General features: G+C 37.5%; 1 protein-coding gene across 2 annotated transcripts in view; it reads left to right on the top strand.

Annotated features, from left to right (window-relative positions):
- Positions 1-23,594, top strand: part of LOC131432497 (b(0,+)-type amino acid transporter 1) — a 166,223-nt gene extending 142,629 nt beyond the window's left edge. For both annotated transcript variants that reach the window (XM_058598811.1, XM_058598810.1), the window contains exons 5-11: positions 11,901-12,143; positions 12,930-13,200; positions 13,280-13,507; positions 13,640-13,736; positions 13,801-13,950; positions 14,029-14,197; positions 21,801-23,594. In XM_058598811.1, the coding sequence (XP_058454794.1) occupies positions 11,901-12,143; positions 12,930-13,200; positions 13,280-13,507; positions 13,640-13,736; positions 13,801-13,950; positions 14,029-14,197; positions 21,801-21,871 (1,229 nt within the window). In that variant the 3' untranslated portion in view covers positions 21,872-23,594. The remainder of the gene's footprint in view (positions 1-11,900; positions 12,144-12,929; positions 13,201-13,279; positions 13,508-13,639; positions 13,737-13,800; positions 13,951-14,028; positions 14,198-21,800) is intronic.
- The last annotated feature ends 219 nt before the right edge of the window (positions 23,595-23,813 follow it).

The following is a 23,813-nucleotide window of genomic DNA, read 5'->3' as shown; positions in this document are numbered from 1 at the left end:
TGATGAGTATAGCCGATATATTCATTCTTCTTACAAAAGTGATAATTAAACGGTTTGATGACCCAACTTGTCTCAAGGAATTCAACCAGGTTGTCACTATATTATTCGATGGTACCGGCTAAAGCAACCGGTTCCGTGAAGCGGAAATGACCAATCTCTTCTATTCTCGCTCGGATGCGATTCAGTAATAGGAAAGAATTCCGCCACTTTTCTTCCATTGCCAGTAGTTTTTAGTATTCTTGTCTGAACAAACACTATGCATCTAATAATTATTTTTCTTCGTCAAATTACTGAATCACATGCAACGTAGACAGTCACAGATTTTTTTTTCTGACACAATATTTCCCAATTAGAGTGGTTTGAAAACTTTACAGTCCGATGCCGTCCGTTTAGTTGGGATTCTACTCATTTCAATCGAATTCACTGTTTTCGTTTTGGCTAGATGACCAAAACATCCTCCCACTTTTATTTTACTTTTACAAACTAAAGCCTGCACCGGTATATCAATTCCAATCTCACCTCACCCTAATACAAAAATTTATCGCATCATTACACGGAAACGAACTGTCTTCCGTTTGGCAAATCCAATTGCGAAATGACATTGCTGTAATTAATCTAACCGAACCTCGCGATAATAAATGTTTTGTGCAGTGAATGAAATTGAAATAGTTCGTCAATTTTTCAATGTCTTCCTGGGGAACAAGATAACTAACGATTCATACTAATTCTCGAAAAAAATAAACTAGTTATTTTGTTCAAATTTTGCGAAAGTACACAAAAGTTATACTAGTCAAAATTAGATAAAATGTGAAATGTGACAGTACTAAGAACATATATCAACAAATCTGTTGGAATCTGATTGGATGCCAACGTCCAATGACCGACTTTTTTTAACCATCAGTTGTGAATTTTTAATAATTGTTTGAAAACTTTACGTTTTATCTTCGTGTGTGTTACGAATCATATCCAAAGATAAACTCAAGATTGCAATGTCACATAGGATCCATTATTGGGTCATTAAACGTGAACCAATAGACTCTGTCATAATGTAATTTTATTGTCCCTCCGGCAAAATGTCATGGAAATAATACAAGTTAGAAAGGAAGCAAACTTATGTATTGGTACATTTAGTACATAGTGATTTCTTGCTTCAAATGACTTTAATGCTTCGTGGGATGAAACAATAACAAACTAAATAAATTCTAAGCAATAATTCTAAGTACTTTTTACTTTCGTATTTTAAGAATCACTGGATATGCAGCAAATTTTCTTACTATTGCTTTTACTGTAACTTAATATTTTTCAAACATAAACAAGCATTGTCATAGTTACGACGCATATAGCGATCAGACGCTTGTTGTTTTGCTTCAAAAGACTGAAACTGACAATGAACCGAGCTCATCGGGGGTCCTATACAAATGACACATGAGAAATCGCAGAGCACTTTATCTTGAGTTTGTCTTGATCCGATAATGCTTTTTAACCCGTGATCCGGATCCGATCCAGATGAAGTCTCATAGTGTTACGAGGGGCAAAAGAATGTTTGGTATAATTTATATTCGAAAAATTTAGTTTAGGTTTAGATTTTAGAACATTACATTTCGTGTCCATCGGTCGCAACTTCTGAGATTTCCAGAACCGTGCATCAAGGAACCATTATTCCACTTGCTAATTGAAGCAATTTGATTTCTGTTTTTAAGAATTTTGCGTCTTGTTTTCGTTATTCAATAGGTGGTAATTTGAATAAGGGTTAAATAAAATTCAAGCTTGCTAAAAGTGCAGAACTAGTTTTCATTTGAAGGTTTGTTTATAAATGAACTAGTCCAACTGTTTCCGAGAAGATTACGTGTCTATTTCGGTTATAAACACGAATGATATTTAACACTCACCAATACTGCTGGTTGTCAAAATGACTAGAGTCGCGGGAGAAAATATGCGTTCTTCTTATTTCTCATAGATATATTTGTTTTTGGACAAGGAAACAATTTCGGATTGCAAAAATAAGATTTACTATTTATTAAAACATTTTTGCCTTTCTCTTTTTCTCTACAATCACTGTGAAAATCGACTTTTGAACCAAGGCCCGGAGGGCCGAATATCATATTCCATTCGACGAACTGAGCAAATGTCTGTGTGTGCATATGTGTATGTATGTATGTATGTTTGTGTGTAATGTGTATGTGACAAATAATGTCACACGATTTTCTCAGAGATGGCTGAACCGATTTTCTCAAACTCAGATTCAAATAAAAGGTCTTACGGTCCCATAGATCGCTATTGAATTTTATCCCGATCCGACTTCCGGTTCCGGAATTACAAGGCAATTTGTGCAAATCTTTGAAAAAATGCGCACTCAATTTTCTCGGAAATATCTCAACTGATTTTTACAAACCAAAATTCAAATAAAAGGTCTTGAAATTCTTTGAAAAATCGTTGAAAAGTTGATCCGTATCCGACTTTCGATTCCGGTATTACAGAGCAATAAGTGAAAATTTTTCAATTTCATGAGTATTTTTTCAAAAGTGATGGCGAAACGAGATTCAAATTGTTATAAAACTCACTGGTAAATTCTTCTAGTTGGCAGACCTTGTTAGATGGTGGGTATATTAATCTACTTTGGGACTGCTAGTACCCGGTTTCCGCAACCGAACGCACCGGTAATAGTGGAGAAAAGCTCCAAAAACGGAACTCTCTTCGATTTCTCAGCAACCGTTAAACCGATTTTCACAAATAATGATTCAAATTAAAGCTCTAAGTGTCTTCAAAGATACTGAGCAATTTCATCCAGATCCGACTCCCGGTTCCGAAATTATAGGGCGATGAGTATCAAAACTTTCAAACTGTCATACAAAGTGATGCAAAATCGGTACGCATCGGTTTATGTTTTATCAACTAAATCACCTTAAAAAAATGCTGCGCTGCTCTCGCCAACAGTCAGTGAAAATGCGCGGGTTACTAGATGACGGGCAAATATTCCATATCATTTTGGCATTGACAGCCGTCATTAAATCGGTCCTGACAGCCGTTGGGCTCCCATGGCTGCCAAGATAACCAAAACACCGTGTGAGTTATTATGATTCTATATTGCATAGTTTCAATCTTTCTTATAATGTCATAATATCTTTTTCACATTACTGAGGGTTTATACAAAGAACTTTTCCTTTATCTTTTAATGGAAAAAAAGGTTTTTAGGGCATCAAATAATAAATTAGTAGAGTTATGAAGAGATCAGTTCTGAAGATTTCGTACTATTGTTAATCTTTACCTGTACAACGAAAATTTTCAACACTCATTCGGATATGCTCAGGAGAGTTCGAGTTCTAGATGCCTAAATTATGTCATATTTAAAAATTAAATCTGGGAATTATTCAAAATAGCTGCAAGCCCCAGCTGCGTATATTAATTTTAAATTTGACAGTAGCAATTCTGAAAACGGAGGTCGGATCCGGATAAAATTCTGCAGCTGCTAATGGAACTATAAAACCTTGCATTTGAATCAAATTTTGTTTCGGAGAAATCTATGTGGACTCTAGATTCTGACTGCTATCTCCGGAACCGGATTTTAAAAACCAGTGTTTCCAATGGGAATTCTGGTTTTTCAACACTAATCAAGCATCAATTTGATGTTTGATTCCGGAGATTCTGCACCATTTTTGTAACTTTCCATCTCAACAACTGTCGACCTCATGTTGCGACTCCGGTCCTGGAAAATTCTACCTCAACCGTCTCATAATCCAGACAACCGATTATTTCGCTCTTGACGAAATAAATTTCACCTCAACCGAGGGAATCAAAAATATATTTTAGTTTATTAGTTTTGGTGCGGGATTCGTTAAAGCGAAAGAAATGACAGAACGATTTAGTGCCCCAATGGACAATACATTACATAATAAATAAGTTTTTTTCGCCTGTGAAGACGCTTTTCATTTTCTAAAATTATGCAGTTTTGTTATGTATAATTACACAAACATACTAATATAGAAAAATGACAGTGAAATTGATTACTCTTGCCAACCAGCATATAGTTGATGCACCATTGATAATATCGCCTAGCAAATTATTCTCAATAAAGTATGGCGTCTTTCGAAAAAAAAAACATGCACGTCAAGTTATAAACAGATATAATCAAGGATACGACAGAATACCGACGGAAACAGAATAAAATAAATCCAACCAATTTCACCATCAATCAGCAACATTCTGAAATACGTCATGTGTTTCGTACGGTATCACATCCCATGTACCAACATCTAATTAACAATCCTCCTGCGAGCGTTAAGAGATAAAAATAAACTTTCATCTCGATCGCGAGACTTTAACTGCAAAAGTGTGTAAAAACAAACCTATTTTAACTTTTTATTCGAAGGAAGAGTATGGAATCACTTCGACAACATACGACTTCAAGTTTAGTAAATAGTAATGTATGTTTATTGGTACGGATCAAGCTTAAACTAAAAGCGATTTTTTTCATTGAAATTTTCCTATCTGAGATATGGTAACCTAGTACTTTCGGTTTAAGTGTTCAATTAAAGTACACATATCGAAAGTAGAGACCTATGTTTTTTTAAAACTAATACTGGCGATAATGTACAACTATATGAAAATGACATGATCACACCGTTAGGTGGATACGTCGAGTTTTATCTTATTATACTGACCTACTGAACATGTGTTATACAATAGCAATATCTTCGTCCATTTCTTCTGATCGCTCAGGGATTTTCATATAAACATCCAAATTTACATTTATTCAACGATGGTTGTTATCGTGAAAAAATGTTTTGAATTTTTGATTCACATTACAGTAATACAAAAGAGTATACAAGCCTGCCCTTATGCCATTTTTGGCAAAATATGTGAGCATTCTCTTCTAGTTATATTGATATTAACATTTCTTATTGTTATTGGTTACATGGGTGCTTTATGCTACCATGACACGATTACCGATGGAAACAATGATACTTTTTGACGTGAACACGACCTACTTTACTATGGGGCTCCTTTTCAAAGTTTACCACGTGGGAAAGTGATAACTTCGTGTATGCTTATTGAGCTTTCTATACCCTTGTGGGAAACCATTGACATTAAGAGAGAACTGCCTAGAGCTCAAAATCGTAGGGGTTTTTGTGATGAAAACAACATCATATGTTATTCGATTAAAGTATGATTCACAAGTTACATCAGGTGATCGTTATCGAATGGCAATGAAAAGAAGCTGTTTGTAACACTTATTAACACGCTATGTCAACATCACGAGCCGTTTTTACGTCTGCAGCCTTAACCTAACCTTTCAAAATGACGACTTAGTATTTGTGCTAAGCGAGCTGTCAGAAAGACATTCTTTAAATTGTTGCCCCCCATAGTTGTCGCTTCTGTTTGCTACAAAATGGTCAAAGTAAATCTACTCAGATATGCATAGCTTTATCAAATACAAATTATAATACGGAATACTTCGACAAATTTTCAAGGACACATTTTGCATCATGCGGTACACTGTCATGATACACTGTCAGAGTGACAATGTACTTTAACGAGTTTTCTATAAAACTAGCAACACTGAAGGGTAAGAAAAAGTTCACCATAGTTACTGTTTTTTATAGTGAAAAATAAATAAACAAACAGTTTTTATCTGATAATCAAGATCACAAGCGAAATGTAAGTTAAACAATAATCTAGAATGGTTAAGCCATCATGAATATACTACTAGCTGTATTGATATTTATAGATTCGTGGGTGTTTGTGTTCATTTTTCATCTTTTGTGCTAGTGCCGGAGATATTTAGACTGATTGTTGCAGTTTAATACAGCAACGATAAACATAAACAAACAAGTTTGTTTTGCACCGTAGCAACTAGCATAAAGCGTTGCCAGAAACGATCTCCTTCCACATTTTCAAACTATCGCAATGAAAGGGAGTAATTTGCTAGGCTTACTTGTTCTGGCTGTGAACCAAACATTGGCGGTTCGTTTGTATGGGACTTAGGGGTATTATTATTTGTATTTGGCTTTATATCAGTGTAGATTCACTTTGTCTACAAATATGCGACTACTCGAGGAGATTGGAATCGCAGTAGGCGTATGCGTTGGACGCAAATTTTGTTCGCTTATGTTTTCCATAAAGATAGAAAGTTTCACACTCAATCAGAATGTTTCGATTCGCTCAAGATACACAATCGATCTAAAAATCACAAAAAAATACTGTCTGAAATTCTCTTTAGTTAGGGTAACGGCTCCCTATTTCATCTGAGCTCCTATTTCCATCTCATCCCTTCACCTCATTACTTTGAACATGAATAATATTTTAAAACCTACCTGAACCAAACTGTGAAATGTTTTAAAATGATTATAAAAGCTATTGTCACACTTTCCTATTGAAAGAAATGGTTTTAAATTCTTCGGTTATCGTTTTTTTCATTACAAATAAACTCACTTTTCAATTTAGGACTCATTTTCGTCTCAAGATTTACAGTTCGTCATGTTTCTGATTATCTACTAATCGATTCGTCTCAAAACATGATCACTTTTTCGCACAATTACACTACCATTGAATGCTGGATGACTTCATAATTAGTCATGTTCACTTGCTACTTGTTTAATTAACGATTTAATACTTCAAAAACTACCCGACAAACAATAAAAGTCTTTAAAAATATGAGATGAAAGTTTTTCACTTAGTTCACTTGATTGCGCTTTTCTCATTTGGTTTCGCAAAGTTGCCAAGTTATCTCATAATGTTACAAAACAAAAATTGTTCAAAATCTCATCAAAAAGTATGTTTTTTGGTATCCGTGACATTAGCTTAATTATATTATTGATATTAATATTTCAATAAAACTGTTTTGGCTTGGAATATTACCAGGAAGAGCATGTTAAATACTAATGAAATAACCATTGTGGCAAATCTAGTAGCACTGGTTTCATTCCGCTATACGTCAACATAAAGGACTATTCACACATATCCGGTCCGGTTCAGTGCCGGCGCGACACCGTGCACGGATACTGATATTATTTCATTCGTTTTCTATGCGCGCATTTACACCTATCCGGCACCGTGCCGTTTCAGTGCAGCTCGCCGTCAGTGTAGCGTCCGTCCGGCCAACTCAAATTCGTCGTCACCGATATTTTTTATTTTCACTGAAGTCGGTATGTAATTCCATTGGCTGTGCCGGAACGGAGACAGCACGGAAACGGAACGGAAGGGTTCCGATAAAAAAAGAACACTGACGGCGCACTGAAGGCACTTTCACTGAACCGTCACGGAACTGAAATGTGTGAATAGTCCTTAACGCTGTGAAGTGTGTGTGTGTTTCATGGGCTGTGCACAGAGATGCCAGATATTTTCATAGAAAATATGTATTACGTTGCATAGAAACTCTATATCTGGTCTATCTGTTTTCACTAATAAAATGATGTTAAATCTGTTTTCACTAATAAAATCTGATAACATCATTTTATTAGTGAAAACAGATAGACCAGATATAGACTTTCTATGCAACGTAATACATATTCTATGAAAATATCTGGCTTCAAATAGTTCAAATTGGTTCCAAATTTTAATATAAATGTTTGTCAGTGTTCATAATCAATTATCTACATAAAAGATTTCCACTTTAACATGTGATTTGTCCGTTGATTAATAAACTTTTAAAGAATCACTGCAATCAAATACTAATAGATACTCAGAGAGAAAAGTCTAATTTTTTACTTCTTTCTTTATATGAACCTGTGCAAATCTGTATTAAATTTAGGAAATCTTTACAAAATCGGTACTTTGATTTAAACCAGTATGCGAACGCAAAAATCTATACAATACATATAAATTTGTATAAATTGCATCTCTGGCTCTACACTTTGTTTTAAGAAGGGCTAATGAATAAATAGTAACAATCACAGTTTTGTTTTTATTTAAAGTTCACCAAATTAACTTTTCAGTAAAATTTTAAATTTAAAGCGAGGGGTAACGGAAACGACTGAAAATTTTTTAAACGTTGACATGATTTCAAACTGGTTTTAAAAATATCGTATATTGCCTCATAGTTGGCATTAGGCCGTTTTTAAGAAGAATTCTGACATTTTGAACCTGAGAGTGTAATAGTGGAATATTTCGTTTTGATTGCTGTCGCCATTGCTAATTTATAGGATGAATAAAGGATCAACGATAGGATGGATAAAAATCCATTGAGATGAAATTAGGAGCAGAGTAGTGAACATTTCATAAGTGTTTTTTGCTGTTTTATGAACATTTTTTTAATTTCCAAGGAACGTGAATCAAATCTCAATGTGGAGCAAGGCGAATGAATCAGTAATATGAAATAGTTATAGTGATTTTAGTGGCTAAATCGAGGTTTGAAGGCGACGTCCTTACAAATGAGATGAAATTGGGAGCCCTTACCCTACTTCAACTTCGACTGCAAATGAGAGCCGCTCTTTGTTTACTTTCTCTTTTGATTATTACGGAGTTATTACCTCAATTTCTTGAAAGTGTCCAACAAATCGAAAGCTTGTGGTTTTGACTTGAGAGTTTTGTGAAGAGTAAGGCGTCAAATATACGATCAATCTGGTAAATCGTGAAAGAAGAAGTAAACAAAGAGAAACTGCCATTTGCAGTTAGGCTCTTTTGTCGTGGGACTATCAAATTCGCCGAAAATGTATTTTTGCCGAATTGTTCAATTGTTTTATTATTTGTTTGGAATTGATTAAGAATAGAGCGAAACGAAAGATGATAGTGTTCACGATGGTTTTGTTCGTCTAAAATCGCATATCTGAATTATTTCCTACTTGAAATAACCGATAAACTCATTCCTCTGTGTATAATTCAGAAGGAATACTCACTTGATTGAATTTATCACATTGATTTATGATACTACATTGCATTTACGATCTTTTTACCATGAACATTATGCGATATTTCTGCTCTGCACGATATTTTCAGTTGAAAAATCCTTTCGGTGAAATTGCTCGTTTGGCGAACTAACTGTCGGTAAAAAGACTTTCGGTGAATTTGCCCTTTCGGTGAAACCACAGACTAACAGACAGGACACTCAAATTAAATTCTTCAATCATTTTAACGGTCATTTCGAATATTCCTTTATTTGGGACAGTACTCGCATGTGTCATGATGGCGCCACGTTACCCTATCAAAAACATCCTGTCTGTCATCTAGACTGTGTTTATTTTTTTTTCATTTACCAACAGAGTGGCCATTCATACAGAATTACCTGTAATGTATTGATTTGTATACGTTTATGCGAATTTCATGCAGGATGCAGATTTAATACATATTGCCAAAACTATTTACATCATCCAACGCAAGACATCCTCCAACGCAAGACAAAATCGAACCCATTTTGTTACATTATTTACTTGCTTCTGGTCTGCCGCCACTTAATTTCGGGTGAAAACTACCAACACAATAAAAAATAGTCTAGATGAACAACGTTGAGTCAAATAAATGGTTACCTTCCAACATCGCGAAAAAGTTTAATATATTATCAACGTAATCCAATAATTTATTGTGACGATTCATTTTCAAATATTTTGATGGAATCAGGCATCCCTGCAAGCAGCTGATCGGTGTTGACAAACGAGGGGAAACCAACTAGTAAAAAAACTTTTACATAACACAAGGGGTGTACAGATAGTAAATAGTTCGCGCAGTACAATATAGGTAGAGCTAGTGCATCACGAAAAATTATTTTTTATAAGAATTTACTCATACTGTCATGTCTGTTAGTCTGTGGTGAAACTAGAGTGCCTATAACCAGAGTGACGACTTCTCATCCGTAATGTTGGCAACCATTCAAAACATTTAATCCGAAATATTGGTAGTGTCGTTAGCTTTACATTGTAATTGACAGGTCGTTTGTTCCTTTGAAGCTGTGGACGCTGTCATTCCAAACGAACAGTTGTCGTCACTTTGGTTATAGGCACTTTAGGTGAAACGATTTTCGGGAAATGACTCGCTCCACTTTGGAAGGGCCAGAAAATAAATCAAAAATACGTAAAACGAGGCACACTAAGTATTGGATGAACAAAAATTGGGTTATTTTCAAATTTGAAAACGGTTTTCACTGAATCCTTAATAGTTTTAGAAAGAAAAAAGCAAACCAAATTATTCGTCACGGTATCTAAGGAATGCTCAAACTTTTCTCTGAATACGACTTAACACACGGTGCAAAACGCTCGCTTCCACTGTTCGAACCTTTAGCTTACTCTTTATAATAACCCAATAATTTTCAAAGGGCTGATACGGGAGACAATTTAGTAGATTGATTTTCGTAACAAAACTTATGATCCGACCAAAATGTCACCTGACTTGAAAAAAGGGCAGCATTCGTATCCGGAAACATTCGGATTTGCAAAACTCATCATTTTATCATTGACGAAAATCTTTGTCTTCGGGACGCACAATTGAATTTGTGTCTGGAATGCTCGGCTTGAAAAATTTTAGTCATGGAAACTGTTTGAAGCCGGTCTGAAGGTTTCGTTATCCGGCTTAGTCAAGAGGTTGTCAAACCGTCATCATCCTATGACGGCTTCTAGCTACGGTATTCTGTTTTGAGTGGTCGATTTGTTTGTCTACAGGCGCGGTATGTCTGTAATCCATCTCCGAGGAAGTTGTGCATAGTTATATTTCCGGAACCTGAACTGACTAGCATTTGATCTTCTAACTTGACCAAGCCTAAGCTTGTTGAAACCGATTCAGCCCTCTCTGAAATATTGAACGAATAGAAACATCTTTGAAAGGTGCACACACCGACATTTCCGATCTCGTCGAGCTGAGTCGAATAGTTTATAATACTATGGATTTTCGATAAAACGACGGGTTTTTCAGTAATTCTGTTTACTTTCTAAAGGAAAAGGCTAGAATCTTATGCAGAACTAATAAAAGTCATTTTCATTGACTCAAAATAGACGAAAATGAAGAGAAACTAATGTCACTCTTAGCTTTGCTTGCAAACTATGAGAACGAAATTCATGTCCAGTCAATGCCATAAGCGGAGCAGTGGATTCAAAATTGTGTTTTTTCTTTCATTTGACCATTCAGTCATCTGCGGTTTTTAGTGAAAATCTCATAGAATGCAGTGTCGATATTCAACCAAAGCTTTGGAAATCGAAAATGACAGAAAAAGGTTTCACAATGACTTTTACCTGTTGGTCATATTTCGTCATATTTTAGTCACTCTTTATAGACAGATTTTCAATACATCGATGAAAGAGTGATAATTGAAATCCTGCTGATGCTCCCTGCAGACGTTTGTTTGGTTTCGTATTGTCATAGAGGAAAGATTGTCATAGAGGTTGGCAATTATATACTCTCTCAGAGTATATACAGAGGGCAGACAATCAAATAGCAGTCATAGTGCCTGTCGCTGACGATAGAGAAGGCAACAAGCGATTTAAAATATACTTTTCTGCTCACTGCTTGAGTGGAAGGTAAAGATAGAGTGAGAAGGCTGGTGTGTGTGAGATGAACAGAGAAGAGGCTTGGATAGAGAAGGCATCGTTCATGAGCCGGCTAGAATTAGAACATGTTCGATGTACGCTGTACCAACTCGGTGCTGTTCTAGAACTTTGTCTACTACCGTTCAGGGTGGCGAAAATGATAAAACGCGTATACACGGAATGCATAAGAACGCAGGTTCGAGTCCAGCCTCTAAGCGTATCTTTTCCAAAACAACTTTTCTGTGAGTTTTTCATTCATTTGACGTTTTCAATTTATGTTTCCACTCAGTCATTGCAAAATTGAACTTAGTTATGGTGACTTTATGTCAAACTTATTTAATAAATTTAATTATTGCTGAATTATCTTGATAACTTCCCGCACGTCACATCACATGTAATGCAAATATAAAGCTTGAAATGAAACTGATCGATTCTGCATTCCTTCTTTGCTTCCAGGTGCATTGGCGTACGCTGAGTTAGGCACGATGAACACATCTTCCGGAGCAGAATGGGCATACTTTATGGACGCGTTCGGCGCTTGGCCTGCATTCCTGTTCTCGTGGGTGTCGACGCTGGTACTGAAACCATCCCAGATGGCAATCATATGTCTATCATTTGCCCAGTACGCCGTCGAAGCCTTCGTGGCCGAGTGCGATCCGCCGCATACCGTTGTGAAAATGGTTGGAATACTAGCGATTGGTAAGTGTCCGGTGGCTAACCGTCGCCTACTCTCTGATAGCTCAAAACTAGTCTTATCTGGTATATATGAAGATTATTTTCACACGCCGCCATGTTGAGCTGTTGATTTGTTTACTTTATTTTTCGTTTGAAACCGTCAGCGAAATGTTTTTAATCTTCTGTTACAGAATCACGGTTTACCATATATAGAAAGTAGGCGTGATTCGGCCATCGAAACGGATGATCTCAGTTCCCGGATCGGCCATGGAAATGGGCATGGAGCCGCAATGCTGATCAGCATCAAGCAGGGAATCTCCAAATGTCCTTTTACTCTGAAGTTCAGCTTTCTCCTAGCGCTATAAAAAGATCTTTTCTTATAGACCCGTTCGCGTGATCTCATCTGTGAACAATGTGTGTGTCCTCTATAGCTCTGTATCTCTGGTCGTCCGCGATCGAGTGGGTGTGCCTGTTGTGATCCAGATCACGATATGGTACATTGGCAGACCGAGATCGCTTAGGCAAGATCAAACTAAAACCAAAGGATTCGTTTCTCATAACTACGGTGCCATCCAACAATACTCATCAGCTACCACCAAGTACAATCATCCAGTTCATCACCGATCATCTTCATTATTTGTTATAGTTATTGAGACGAATCTGCTTGCGTAGATCAAAATTAAGTAGTTCTTTCTTTTTCTTCTCTTCCTCATCTGTATCACGCGTCGATCACCAAAATATATTCGAATATTCGACCGAAACCATCACCGTTTGACGTCGTCTGCCTGTGCTTGTGAACTATCCCTATAGTGTGCATTTTATTTGTAAATTGTTATAGTGTTAATTTAGGGATGGCCGTACAAAATATCTTTACCTCTGCAAAACTGGTCGCGGTTCTGATTGTCATCTGTGGCGGTGCCTACAAGTTATTCCAGGGCAACACGCAACATCTTCAGAATGCATTTACTGGACCGACGCCCTCGTTGGGGGCGATCGCGACGGCGTTCTACACCGGCCTTTGGGCCTACGATGGTTGGAACAATTTGAACTACGTCACTGAGGAAATACAGAATCCCAGCAAGTAAGTTGGAGCTGAACCAATTCCAGCACACTTTATGAACCAATTTTTAATTAATGTATTTTTCTTCTACTTATTACAGAAATTTACCGCGTTCGATCATGATCGGAATACCGCTGGTTACACTCTGTTATGCCCTGATTAACGTTTCCTACCTGGCGGCAATGTCCCCGACGGAGATGATCGAATCGGAAGCCGTTGCTGTTACCTTCGGTAACCGCATCCTGGGTATAATGGCTTGGCTAATGCCACTGAGTGTTACCATTAGTACATTCGGTAGCGCCAATGGTACCCTGTTCGCCGCCGGAAGGTACGTTGAACTTTCCTCATTTCTGACCAGCATGACGGATGACAGAAACACTTGTCATCGCAGCGTATTGCGCACATCGAAAACATGAAGTATTGGGAAAAAAATCTATTTTCGGTCATTTCTATTCTACAGATTGTGCTTTGCCGCTAGCCGCGAGGGTCATTTGTTAGATATTCTGTCCTACGTCCACGTACGCCGTCTGACACCGGCTCCCGGACTGATTTTCCATGTAAGATATGCTGCCGATCGAATGCGAACTTCACCATAATACACATTTATTTATTTTTATCCAGTCACTGATTGCCGGTTCGATGGTCCTGTACGGTACAATTGACTCTCTGATTGATTTCTTCAGTTTTACGGCTTGGATTTTCTATGGCGGTGCAATGCTTGCTTTGATCGTTATGCGTTACACCAAGCCCAACTATCCGAGACCGTACAAAGTAGGTGCACCGTAAATTGGTGTAGAATTGGCAGTCGGAACTAATGCACGTATTGTTTTTTTTTCTTCATCCCAACAGGTCCCGCTTATCATTCCAATATTGGTTATGGTCATCTCCGGCTACCTAGTGTTGGCACCCATTATTGAAAAACCGCAAATCGAGTACCTGTATGCAGTGTTGTTCATCTTTGCCGGTTTCATATTCTACATCCCGTTCGTGCACTACGGCTACCATCCCAAATGCATGAGTAAGTAGTGGTTTTTCTATTTCGTTTTATCATAAGTCAGATTTCATCAATTAAAATTTCGTTGGCTCTCCAATTTGAACATTGTTGCCTTTCTCGTACAGGAAGGCTATGCAATCACTGTGAAACCCGACTTTTGAACCGAGGCCCGAAGAGCCGAGTGTTATATACCATTCGGCTCAGACAGGAGGAAGGAAAAATGGAATTACAGACTGATAAATATAAAAATTTCATTTTCAAGACCGTGTTTTTAAACATGAATCTGAAAAATCTAGCAAAATACTATCAACTAATCACATAATTCATCAATTGAATAGGTCTGGTTAGTTGATGACCAAATAAATTGATTTCGGGTATACCGGATCTTCGTTCTCGGTTCCGGAAGCACCGAAAAAAGTTATCGTAAATATAACGGGTGTTTTTTTAGGTTTGTTTTTTGCCTTTCTCATATAGAAAGGTTATGCAATCACTTGAAAAACCGACCAGTGAAAATTGGCCCGGAGAGCCAAGTGTCATATACCATTCGACTCAGTTCATCGAGCTGAGCAATGTCTGTGTGTGTGTGTGTGTGTGTGTGTGTGTGTGTGTGTGTGTGTGTGTGTGTGTGTGTGTGTGTGTGTGTGTGTGTGTGTGTGTGTGTGTGTGTGTGTGTGTGTGTGTGTGTGTGTGTGTGTGTGTGTGTGTGTATGTATGTATGTATGTGTGTGTGTGTGTGTGTGTGTATGTGTCAAATAATCTCACTAGGTTTTCTCGGAGATGGCTGAACCGATTTTGACAAACTAGGATTCAAATGAAAGGTCTCGTGGTCCCATACGGAATTCCTGAATTTCATCCGGATCCGACTTCCGGTTCCGGAGTTATAGGGTAAAGTGTGTTCAATATTGTACACCGTCGCTTAAACCGGCGAAACAAAAAACGTAAAAAAATTTCTAAACTGGTCTCAAAACTACACAAATCGATAGTCATTATCAGTAGGCAACTAAACAAACCGATTTCGGCTATCCTGGTTCCCGGTATCCGGTTCCGGAAGTACCGGAAATAGTGGTCATATATATAAAAATGGATCTCACTCACTTTTCTCAGCGATGGTTTGACCGATTTCCACAAACTTAGATTCAAATGAAAGGTCTTCCGGTCCCATACGGAGTTCCTGAATTTCATCCGGATCCGACTTCCGGTTCCGGAGTTATAGGGTAAAGTGTGTTCAATATTGTAAACCATCGCTTAAACCGGCGAAACAAAAAACGTAAAAAAATTTCTAAACTGGTCTCAAAACTACACAAATCGATAGTCATTATCAGTAGGCAACTAAACAAACCGATTTCGGCTATCCTGGTTCCCGGTATCCGGTTCCGGAAGTACCGGAAATAGTGGTCATATATATAAAAATGGATCTCACTCACTTTTCTCAGCGATGGTTTGACCGATTTCTACAAACTTAGATTCAAATGAAAGGTCTTCCGGTCCCATACGGAATTCCTGAATTTCATCCGGATCCGACTTCCGGTTCCGGAGTTATAGGGTAAAGTGTGTTCAATATTGTACACCGGTACTTAAACCGGCGAAACAAAAAACGTAAAAAATTTTCTAAACTGGTCTCAAAACTACACAAATCGATAGTCATTATCAGTAGGCAACTAAACAAACCGATTCCGGCTATCCTGGTTCCCGGTATCCGGTTCCGGAAGTACCGGAAATAGTGATCATATATACCAAAATGGATCTCACTCACTTTTCTCAGCGATGGTTTGACCGATTTCCACAAACTTAGATTCAAATTAAAGGCCTTCCGGTCCTATACGGAATTCCTGAATTTCATCCGGATCCGACTTCCGGTTCCGGAGTTATAGGGTAAAGTGTGTTCAATATTGTACACCGTCACTTAAACCGGCGAAACAAAAAACGTAAAAAATTTTCTAAACTGGTCTCAAAACTACACAAATCGATAGTCATTATCAGTAGGCAACTAAACAAACTGTTTCCAGCTATCCTGGTTTCCGGTATCCGGTTCCGGAAGTACCGGAAATAGTGATCATGTATACCAAAATGGATCTCACTCACTTTTCTCAGCGATGGTTTGACCGATTTCCACAAACTTAGATTCAAATTAAAGGCCTTCCGGTCCTATACGGAATTCCTGAATTTCATCCGGATCCGACTTCCGGTTCCGGAGTTATAGGGTAAAGTGTGTTCAATATTGTACACCGTCACTTAAACCGGCGAAACAAAAAACGTAAAAAATTTTCTAAACTGGTCTCAAAACTACACAAATCGATAGTCATTATCAGTAGGCAACTAAACAAACTGTTTCCAGCTATCCTGGTTTCCGGTATCCGGTTCCGGATTCCAGAAAGTGCATATAATAGTGATCCCATTTCGTTTTCTTAAGGATGGCTTACGGAATCAAAGCACTCTTTTATTCTGTATGTTATGCATAAACAATCTCTTGGTTTCTTTCAAAACTCGAAGAGAATTTTTTTGAATAGAATACCACAATATTATATGTACATGAGAAAGGCATCATTACACCACTAGGTGGATTAAAACAGGTTTTTTCAATAGGAATTACTCTATTGTCAGAAAATTGTTTTGATAATGTAGAGTGGCGTCAAATACAAATAATAATACCCCTAAGTCCCATACAAACGAACCGCCAATGTTTGGTTCACAGCCTGAACAAGTAAGCCTAGCAAATTACTCCCTTTCATTGCGATAGTTTGAAAATGTGGAAGGAGATCGTTTCTGGCAACGCTTTATGCTAGTTGCTACAGTGCAAAACAAACTTGTTTGTTTATGTTTATCGTTGCTGTATTAAACTGCAACAATCAGTCTAAATATCACCGGCACTAGCACAAAAGATGAAAAATGAACACAAACACCCACGAATCTACAAATATCAATACAGCTAGTAGTATATTCATGATGGCTTAACCATTCTAGATTATTGTTTAACTTACATTTCGCTTGTGATCTTGATTATCAGATAAAAACTGTTTGTTTATTTATTTTTCACTATAATAAACAGTAACTATGGTTAACTTGTTCTTACCCTTCAGTGTTGCTAGTTTTATAGAAAACTCGTTAAAGTACATGGTCACTCTGACAGTGTATCATGACAGTGTACCGCACGATGCAAAATGTGTCCTTGAAAATTTGTCGAAGTCTTCCGTATTATAATTTGTATTTGGTGGCGTCTTGACTCAGCCACTTGATTATTTTCTGTGGGGATAATTGAAGTCGTGGTTTATATGGATAAACCAGTGATCGAAAATTGGTCCTCCAGAATGACCTTTGTGAAAAATAGTCGTGGCGGTCATATGCCCGAAATCATATTCAAATGGTAAATGCCAAGAAGTTATCTACCAAATAAAAAAAAATCCCCCTAAAAATTGATCCTTTATTGTAGGAGGTTAAATTTGAGCATAATGAAAACCGGATGAAATTTAAGTTATTCCTTCACGAATTTTCGAACTTTTGATCGAACGCTCTTCATTAAGTTCCAGACAAGTGTTGCATCGCCTTTTTTAGAGGTTTGAGCCCATTTTTTTTTTTGAACTCCTGCATGTTCCCAGCTGCCTTACCAGTCTTCTTGAAGACCCTCTTCACGATTGCCCAGTAACGTTCGATGAGTCGAAGCTGAGGGCAATGTGGTGGATTGATATTTTTCTCAACGAAATTTATACCCTTTCCACAAGCCAATTGAGAGTGGTTTTGGCATAGTGAGCCCATGCTCAATCCAGCCGAAACAGTACTATGCTTCTTATATAAAGACAGCAATCTCTTCTGGAGACACTCAGATCGATAGATTTCTCCCCAACGACGACAGTAAAGTATTGTGGACCTGGAAGGATTTTTGAGTCCTCCTTTACATAAGTCTTATCGTCCATCAAAACGCATGCATCCGGACACTGCACTTTTTTCGAGGTTTTCTGCTTCTTGTAGGTCTTCAGGTGATTTCGCCTCTTGATACGCTGGATCATTCCGACACTCGTTCCTGCTTTTTTGGCCAAATCACGTATTGACATTGATTTGTTCTTCATGATTAGAGATACTGGTCCAGTTTCTAGTTGGAAGAACCGGGTTTTCTGCCTCTTCCTGATAGCTCATCCAAAGAATAGTATTCCCTAAACGTATTAATGATGGTTTTAACACTGGCATGATGAATTCCAAACCGCTTCGCCAATTTTCACATAGTAGTACCCTTCTCACTTAGCCATGTGTTCAGAACCTTAATTTTCAGTTCCTTTTCAATACGCGACGTTTTGAAAACGCAGAATTTCAACCGCACAAACAAGTACACAAACAAAAGCTGACAGCCAAACGCACAGCATGCTATGATCTGAGCATAAAAAAAACCATCACAGATGCATGCGTACAACACAAATATGTGGATAGCTTATATTCGATACACTTCTTAGTCCATTCAGTGGAATTTTCGTAGATCTTGAAAAATCACCATAGGGGGGTATATGAAATTTCCGAAATCGAAAAAAAAATTTGATTATTGAAAATTACTTACAAACTTATCGCGCTGTAATACCGGAACTGGAAGTCGGATATGGAACAATTTTTCGGGAACATTTTGAAGAATTTCAAAATCTTTTATTCTTATTTTAGTTTGTAAAACTTAGTTAAGAAATTTTCGAGAAAATTGAGGGCGCATTTTCTCATAGATTTGCACATATTACCTTGTAATTCCGAAACCGGATATCACATAAATATCAAATTCAATAGCAAACTATGGCAGCCTAAAACTTTTCGTTTGAATCTATGTTTGTGAAAATCGGTTCAGCCATCTCTGAGAAAAGTGAGTTACTTTTTTTTAAATTTTTTTGGAAGTCGGATCGGGATAAAATTCAATAGCAGTCTATGGGGTCATAAAACCTTTCATTTGAATCTGAGTTTGTGAAAATCGGTTAATACATCTCTGAGAAAATCGAGTGACATTATTTGTCATATACACACAGATATTTTGTGATCTCGACGAACTTAGTCGAATTGCATATGACACTCGGCCCTGCGGGCAAAGATTTTATTCACTAACGACCCAAACAACCAAACGTTCCACAATTACAGAAAACTTCCACTTTTTCGCTGCTTGGAAGTACACGTGGACCTTTTTGAGAACTTGAAGATACGGAACAAGCACCGCGTGAACTTTCTCACTGCTTAAGGAAACACGTGGTTATTTTCGACAGCTCGGAAGTACAGCACGATTTCTACGTGAACTTTCTCGTTACTTAAGAGCAGAGATGTCCATCTCCTCTGTGTGAAGAAGAGCAAGCCAAATTTCTCCCCTCGCACTGACAACTTCAACGAGAGCTCTTCCGACGACACGACCTGCCACTCGTCTATCAAAACTGTATCGTAAATTTAACTACCCCTCAGTAACTGGAAATGTCAAATCGAAAACGCTAGTGAATTTTTTTAAACTGGCAGCACAAGTTGATATATTTATTGGTTTTGAATAACAGTCACCATAACCTTGGTTACTGCATATCGAAGGCAAGATGAATGTAAACAAAATAAATTTCAGATCGGTTATTATATTACGGAACATTTTAATGGATTTACCTGCCTCGAGTGTAATGTAAAAATTGAAGAGTATGACTTATGTCTTTTATAAAGCCAAGTTCAAAATTCAGGTCTTAGGGACATTGGGATGCATAACTCACTACTGACTTGAAACCGTTGTGTGATAATAGCTCAGCGCAAACCAACGAGGAAGACATGAAAATGACCGACAACGAGCTGAGCGAGGCTAGTGCTCTGCGGTACCTGCATAACGTACGGTAAAATGATTTCTTGTGGAATTCCACTAGTAATCCTCGAATAGTGGCCAACAAGGTGAAATACTGTTTCCACTGCTGCGCAATCAATCGACACAAAACAATTTTGACACCGGCATATTACACCGAATCCTACTGCCCAGAAAAGCTAGCAGTTGAAGTGTACGGATGAATCGCTGGAAGCAGATCATTGTCCTCGTTCGTTGGTTTCATCCATAGTTTCGATTAAATTCCGAAAATCGAGTTCATTTAAATGCATTTCTGCTTAATTTGGACAAAGTTTAACACTAATAACTATTCCACCGCTTTCAAAACATGTTTATTTGTTTTGGGGTTCCTTGGTAACTAGTCCATAGCAACTTAAACAGTGTTGCTCGAGAAGATTATTTTTATCATTTACAGGGGGTCGCTAGATTTGTGGTAACTGACGGTGAATCGTTAGCGAACAGTTTTAATGCTGATTTTTCTTCGGAGTGTCTGGTTGTGTCGTCGGCTCTTCTCTTTTACAAATATACACCACTGTTGTATAAAGTGTGCACGTATCATGAGTGCACGTGTTTATTTTCTTTTACCTCTAGCACTGAATCACACCAATGTGCTAGAGCAGAGCTTTCAAATTCTCTGAGGTGGACGCAGATGCTTTCACAGAGGTGTACACGCCGGTGAGCACTCTGGTGTATGGTTTGCGCAGAAGAAACGTAGGACACGCAAAATCAGCAAAAAAAAAGATATGGTTGAATTTTCGTTTTTCATTGCAAGATTTTCATAGTAAGACCAAATCTACTCTCTATTAATTGAAGTTCACAGAAGTGCTCGCTCAACATCACGCGCCAGTGATCACTTGGGTATATTTAGAGCGTGAGAACGATTCATACGAAGATAATGTGGTTCTCTCGCACCAGCTTCTTTCAACACAAGACACACTCAAAGTCTGCCTAATGGACACTGAGAAGAAGTGCACTTTCCTTTTTGTGTGGAGCCCACCGAATGCATCCGCAGTGTAGAAATGAAACTTATACACTGGTGTATAACTCTAGTGAAATGTCATCACTACTTGAAAGTACGCGTGGAACTTTTTGGTAACTTGAAAGTACAGAACAAGTTCCGCGTGAACCTTCTGGCTTCATAGAAGCTGAACAATATGTTCAAGAAGAAGATGCTTTGAATTTCGTTCGGCTACGACGCGCGAACTTCCAAGTGCGGATGATTACTTTAAAAAAGGCTGCTTAGAATGCTATTCCTGAACTTCGGACGCTGCTTAAGAAAAATCAGTTCTTTTTATCCGAGCCTTTAGTAAGTTGGGGAGCTGGTTGTCCGTCGGGCGAAAAATGATTATGAACAGAATCAGTCAACTCAAACAGAACAATGCGCATATCCCACGCATCGTTGACATTCCGGTATCGAGCATTATAGTCGGTCAACACTCTACACTCTAAACAAACAGCGAAACATATGGTATTATTAGTACTTGAATTCGTTTCCAGCTTCAGGTAAGATTTAATAGGACTTTAAGTTAAAAAAACAGATCTCTTTAATTGCTTGTACCTTTATGCTCAAATAAAATTGGCAAACGAGAGACATGAAACCGACGAGGCTACTACCCTGTAGTATCTGGGAAGGAAAGACTATTATCCAAAACGTGATTACTGGTCTGTCTCCAAAACAATAATGATCTGCCAGTCAACCTTTTCACATAAAGGATTACTTGATGAGTTCAATAGTGAAGCCCTTGGGAATTGGTAGCATTTATGAATTATGTTGGCATGTTAGAATACTACATACAATATTAATTTTATTGTATTTTCCTTTCTTTCCAGACAATTTTACGCTCTTCTTCCAAATGCTTTTTGAGGTCGTGCCAACCACCTCGATGGCCATGTTCGACTGAAACGAGTTGCAACCGTGGAGAAAAGACACAATCACTAATTGAATCTATTCAGCTGTAGACTAAAAGAAATCATATGTATTCGTACACAAATGCTTAAGCATAGCAAAATTAAATACAAAACCAAACGAAACAAATCTTATAGCAATATCAAGTAGATTGAAATAAAAAAAACCAGCATGATTATGAAGCCGGCATAGTGCTAAGGATGTGCCAATCACATTGAAGAATGATTGAATGAGGATAGGAGAAACACCAAATATGCAAGAAACTGAACACTACAGTTTGTTAGAAAAGCAACAGCAAAGACACTGCTCAAAATCTAAAAAAAAAGAAACGGATATTTGTTTTCTCTATTTTGGAAAATTATACAGGAAATGGTTCAAATCCGATGAAGGTTGCACATCAGTATGGACCTATAAGTAAGAGAAATGAAAGTTTTTGATGAAAAAGACTATTTTTATAAACGATTTAAACCAGACCAATCAAATCAACATCGTTTTGGGGACACCGGAAATCCGTTACGAAAATGAGCCTTAATGTAGTCCCATGTAGGCAACGTAGCGCTAAGTGACGGTGTCCACAAAGATACTAAAAAAATCAAATCAGGATATGTATTTTATGAGCCAAAACCGATTTGAAAAAGCACTCAATTCATGTTTCCTTCGTGTCCATACACTGCAATAATTAATTTATACAACACATAAAACATTGTTCGCCAAACAAACAAACAAACAAAGAAAAATAAGCTCCCTAGAAGAGAGGTTCGTGTTTATCCTAAGTGTGATATTTGTAGCAGCATTTGGAAAATATTTGGGACTGTATCTTATGAAGACAAAATGAAAAAATGAAAAAGCTAAGCTGCACGGATCATTCCCAAATGGTCGATCCCTGAACGATCATATATTTATAATGGAAGCTGTCGTTTAGTCGGTAATTTGATAATTTAAAATAAAGAAAGTAAATCTGTTTTTTGGGGATCGATCATTGCCTCATCAGTTTGGTGCAGGAGCTGGTGAAATCGAAATTTCTTTACTCTATCACACTCAGCCAACGAGAAGACTCGTACAGCTAAGCACAATGACACTTGAGTTTTGACTGAACCGTAAAACTATAGTTTAATGAAACATAAACCCTCGATATAGGGAGCGAGGAACGAGTGTGAATAATTGAGATTCAATGCTAAAAAATAAATTCTATTGTTGTATCTATTCGTAACCGGTAGGTCTCCTACATTACGTAAGTTGTTTGTAGTGTGTTTGCAGACCGATCCGATCGGTACACTGAGGAGCTATCATTCCGTACCGACGGATCGGCATGCAATTAGTTTGTTTAGTTTTAGTTTTTTTTTAATTTTATTTATTTGCTTTACTTTATCAAATGTCACATTTTCTCACTGACAATGTGGTAGCTGCAATAAGTCGTACATTGGTAAATAATTGATTCAAACTGAAATTGTGACAAAAAATAATGCAATTGCCTAATTCGCAATAATTCGTTGTGAGATAGACTTCCGAAGGATTTTGCAAGAGTTTATACAAATAGTCGTGATAAAGAAGATAGTAGCCTATAAAACATTGTCGACTAGCAAAGAGAAATGTTGGCATATGAGTACTTATAGAATTGAGAAAACTATATAATGGTAGCCCAGTATCACTAATCACAACTATTAAATGCAAATCTCAAAAAGGAATTTGGAATAAAGAGTAAATTATTTTAACAAAAACTGGCGTGTTGACGTTTATTGAGTTAGAAATAATACCACCATGTCATTCAATTCATTATCCGATCCGAGAAATATACTGAGTTACAAATGATTTCTCGCAACGATAGCTTGTTCTCGTTGGATCCCACATAATTTGACAATCGCTCAAAAAAGACTCGTGACGATTGGTTCAATGAAATGCTGAAAAAATTTAATCGTGGTAATTTGAAAGGGGAAAAA

This window comes from Malaya genurostris, chromosome 2 (genome assembly GCF_030247185.1).
Source record: "Malaya genurostris strain Urasoe2022 chromosome 2, Malgen_1.1, whole genome shotgun sequence".
Classification (NCBI taxonomy): Eukaryota; Metazoa; Arthropoda; class Insecta; order Diptera; family Culicidae; genus Malaya; species Malaya genurostris.
This window is presented reverse-complemented; position numbering and strand designations above follow the sequence as displayed.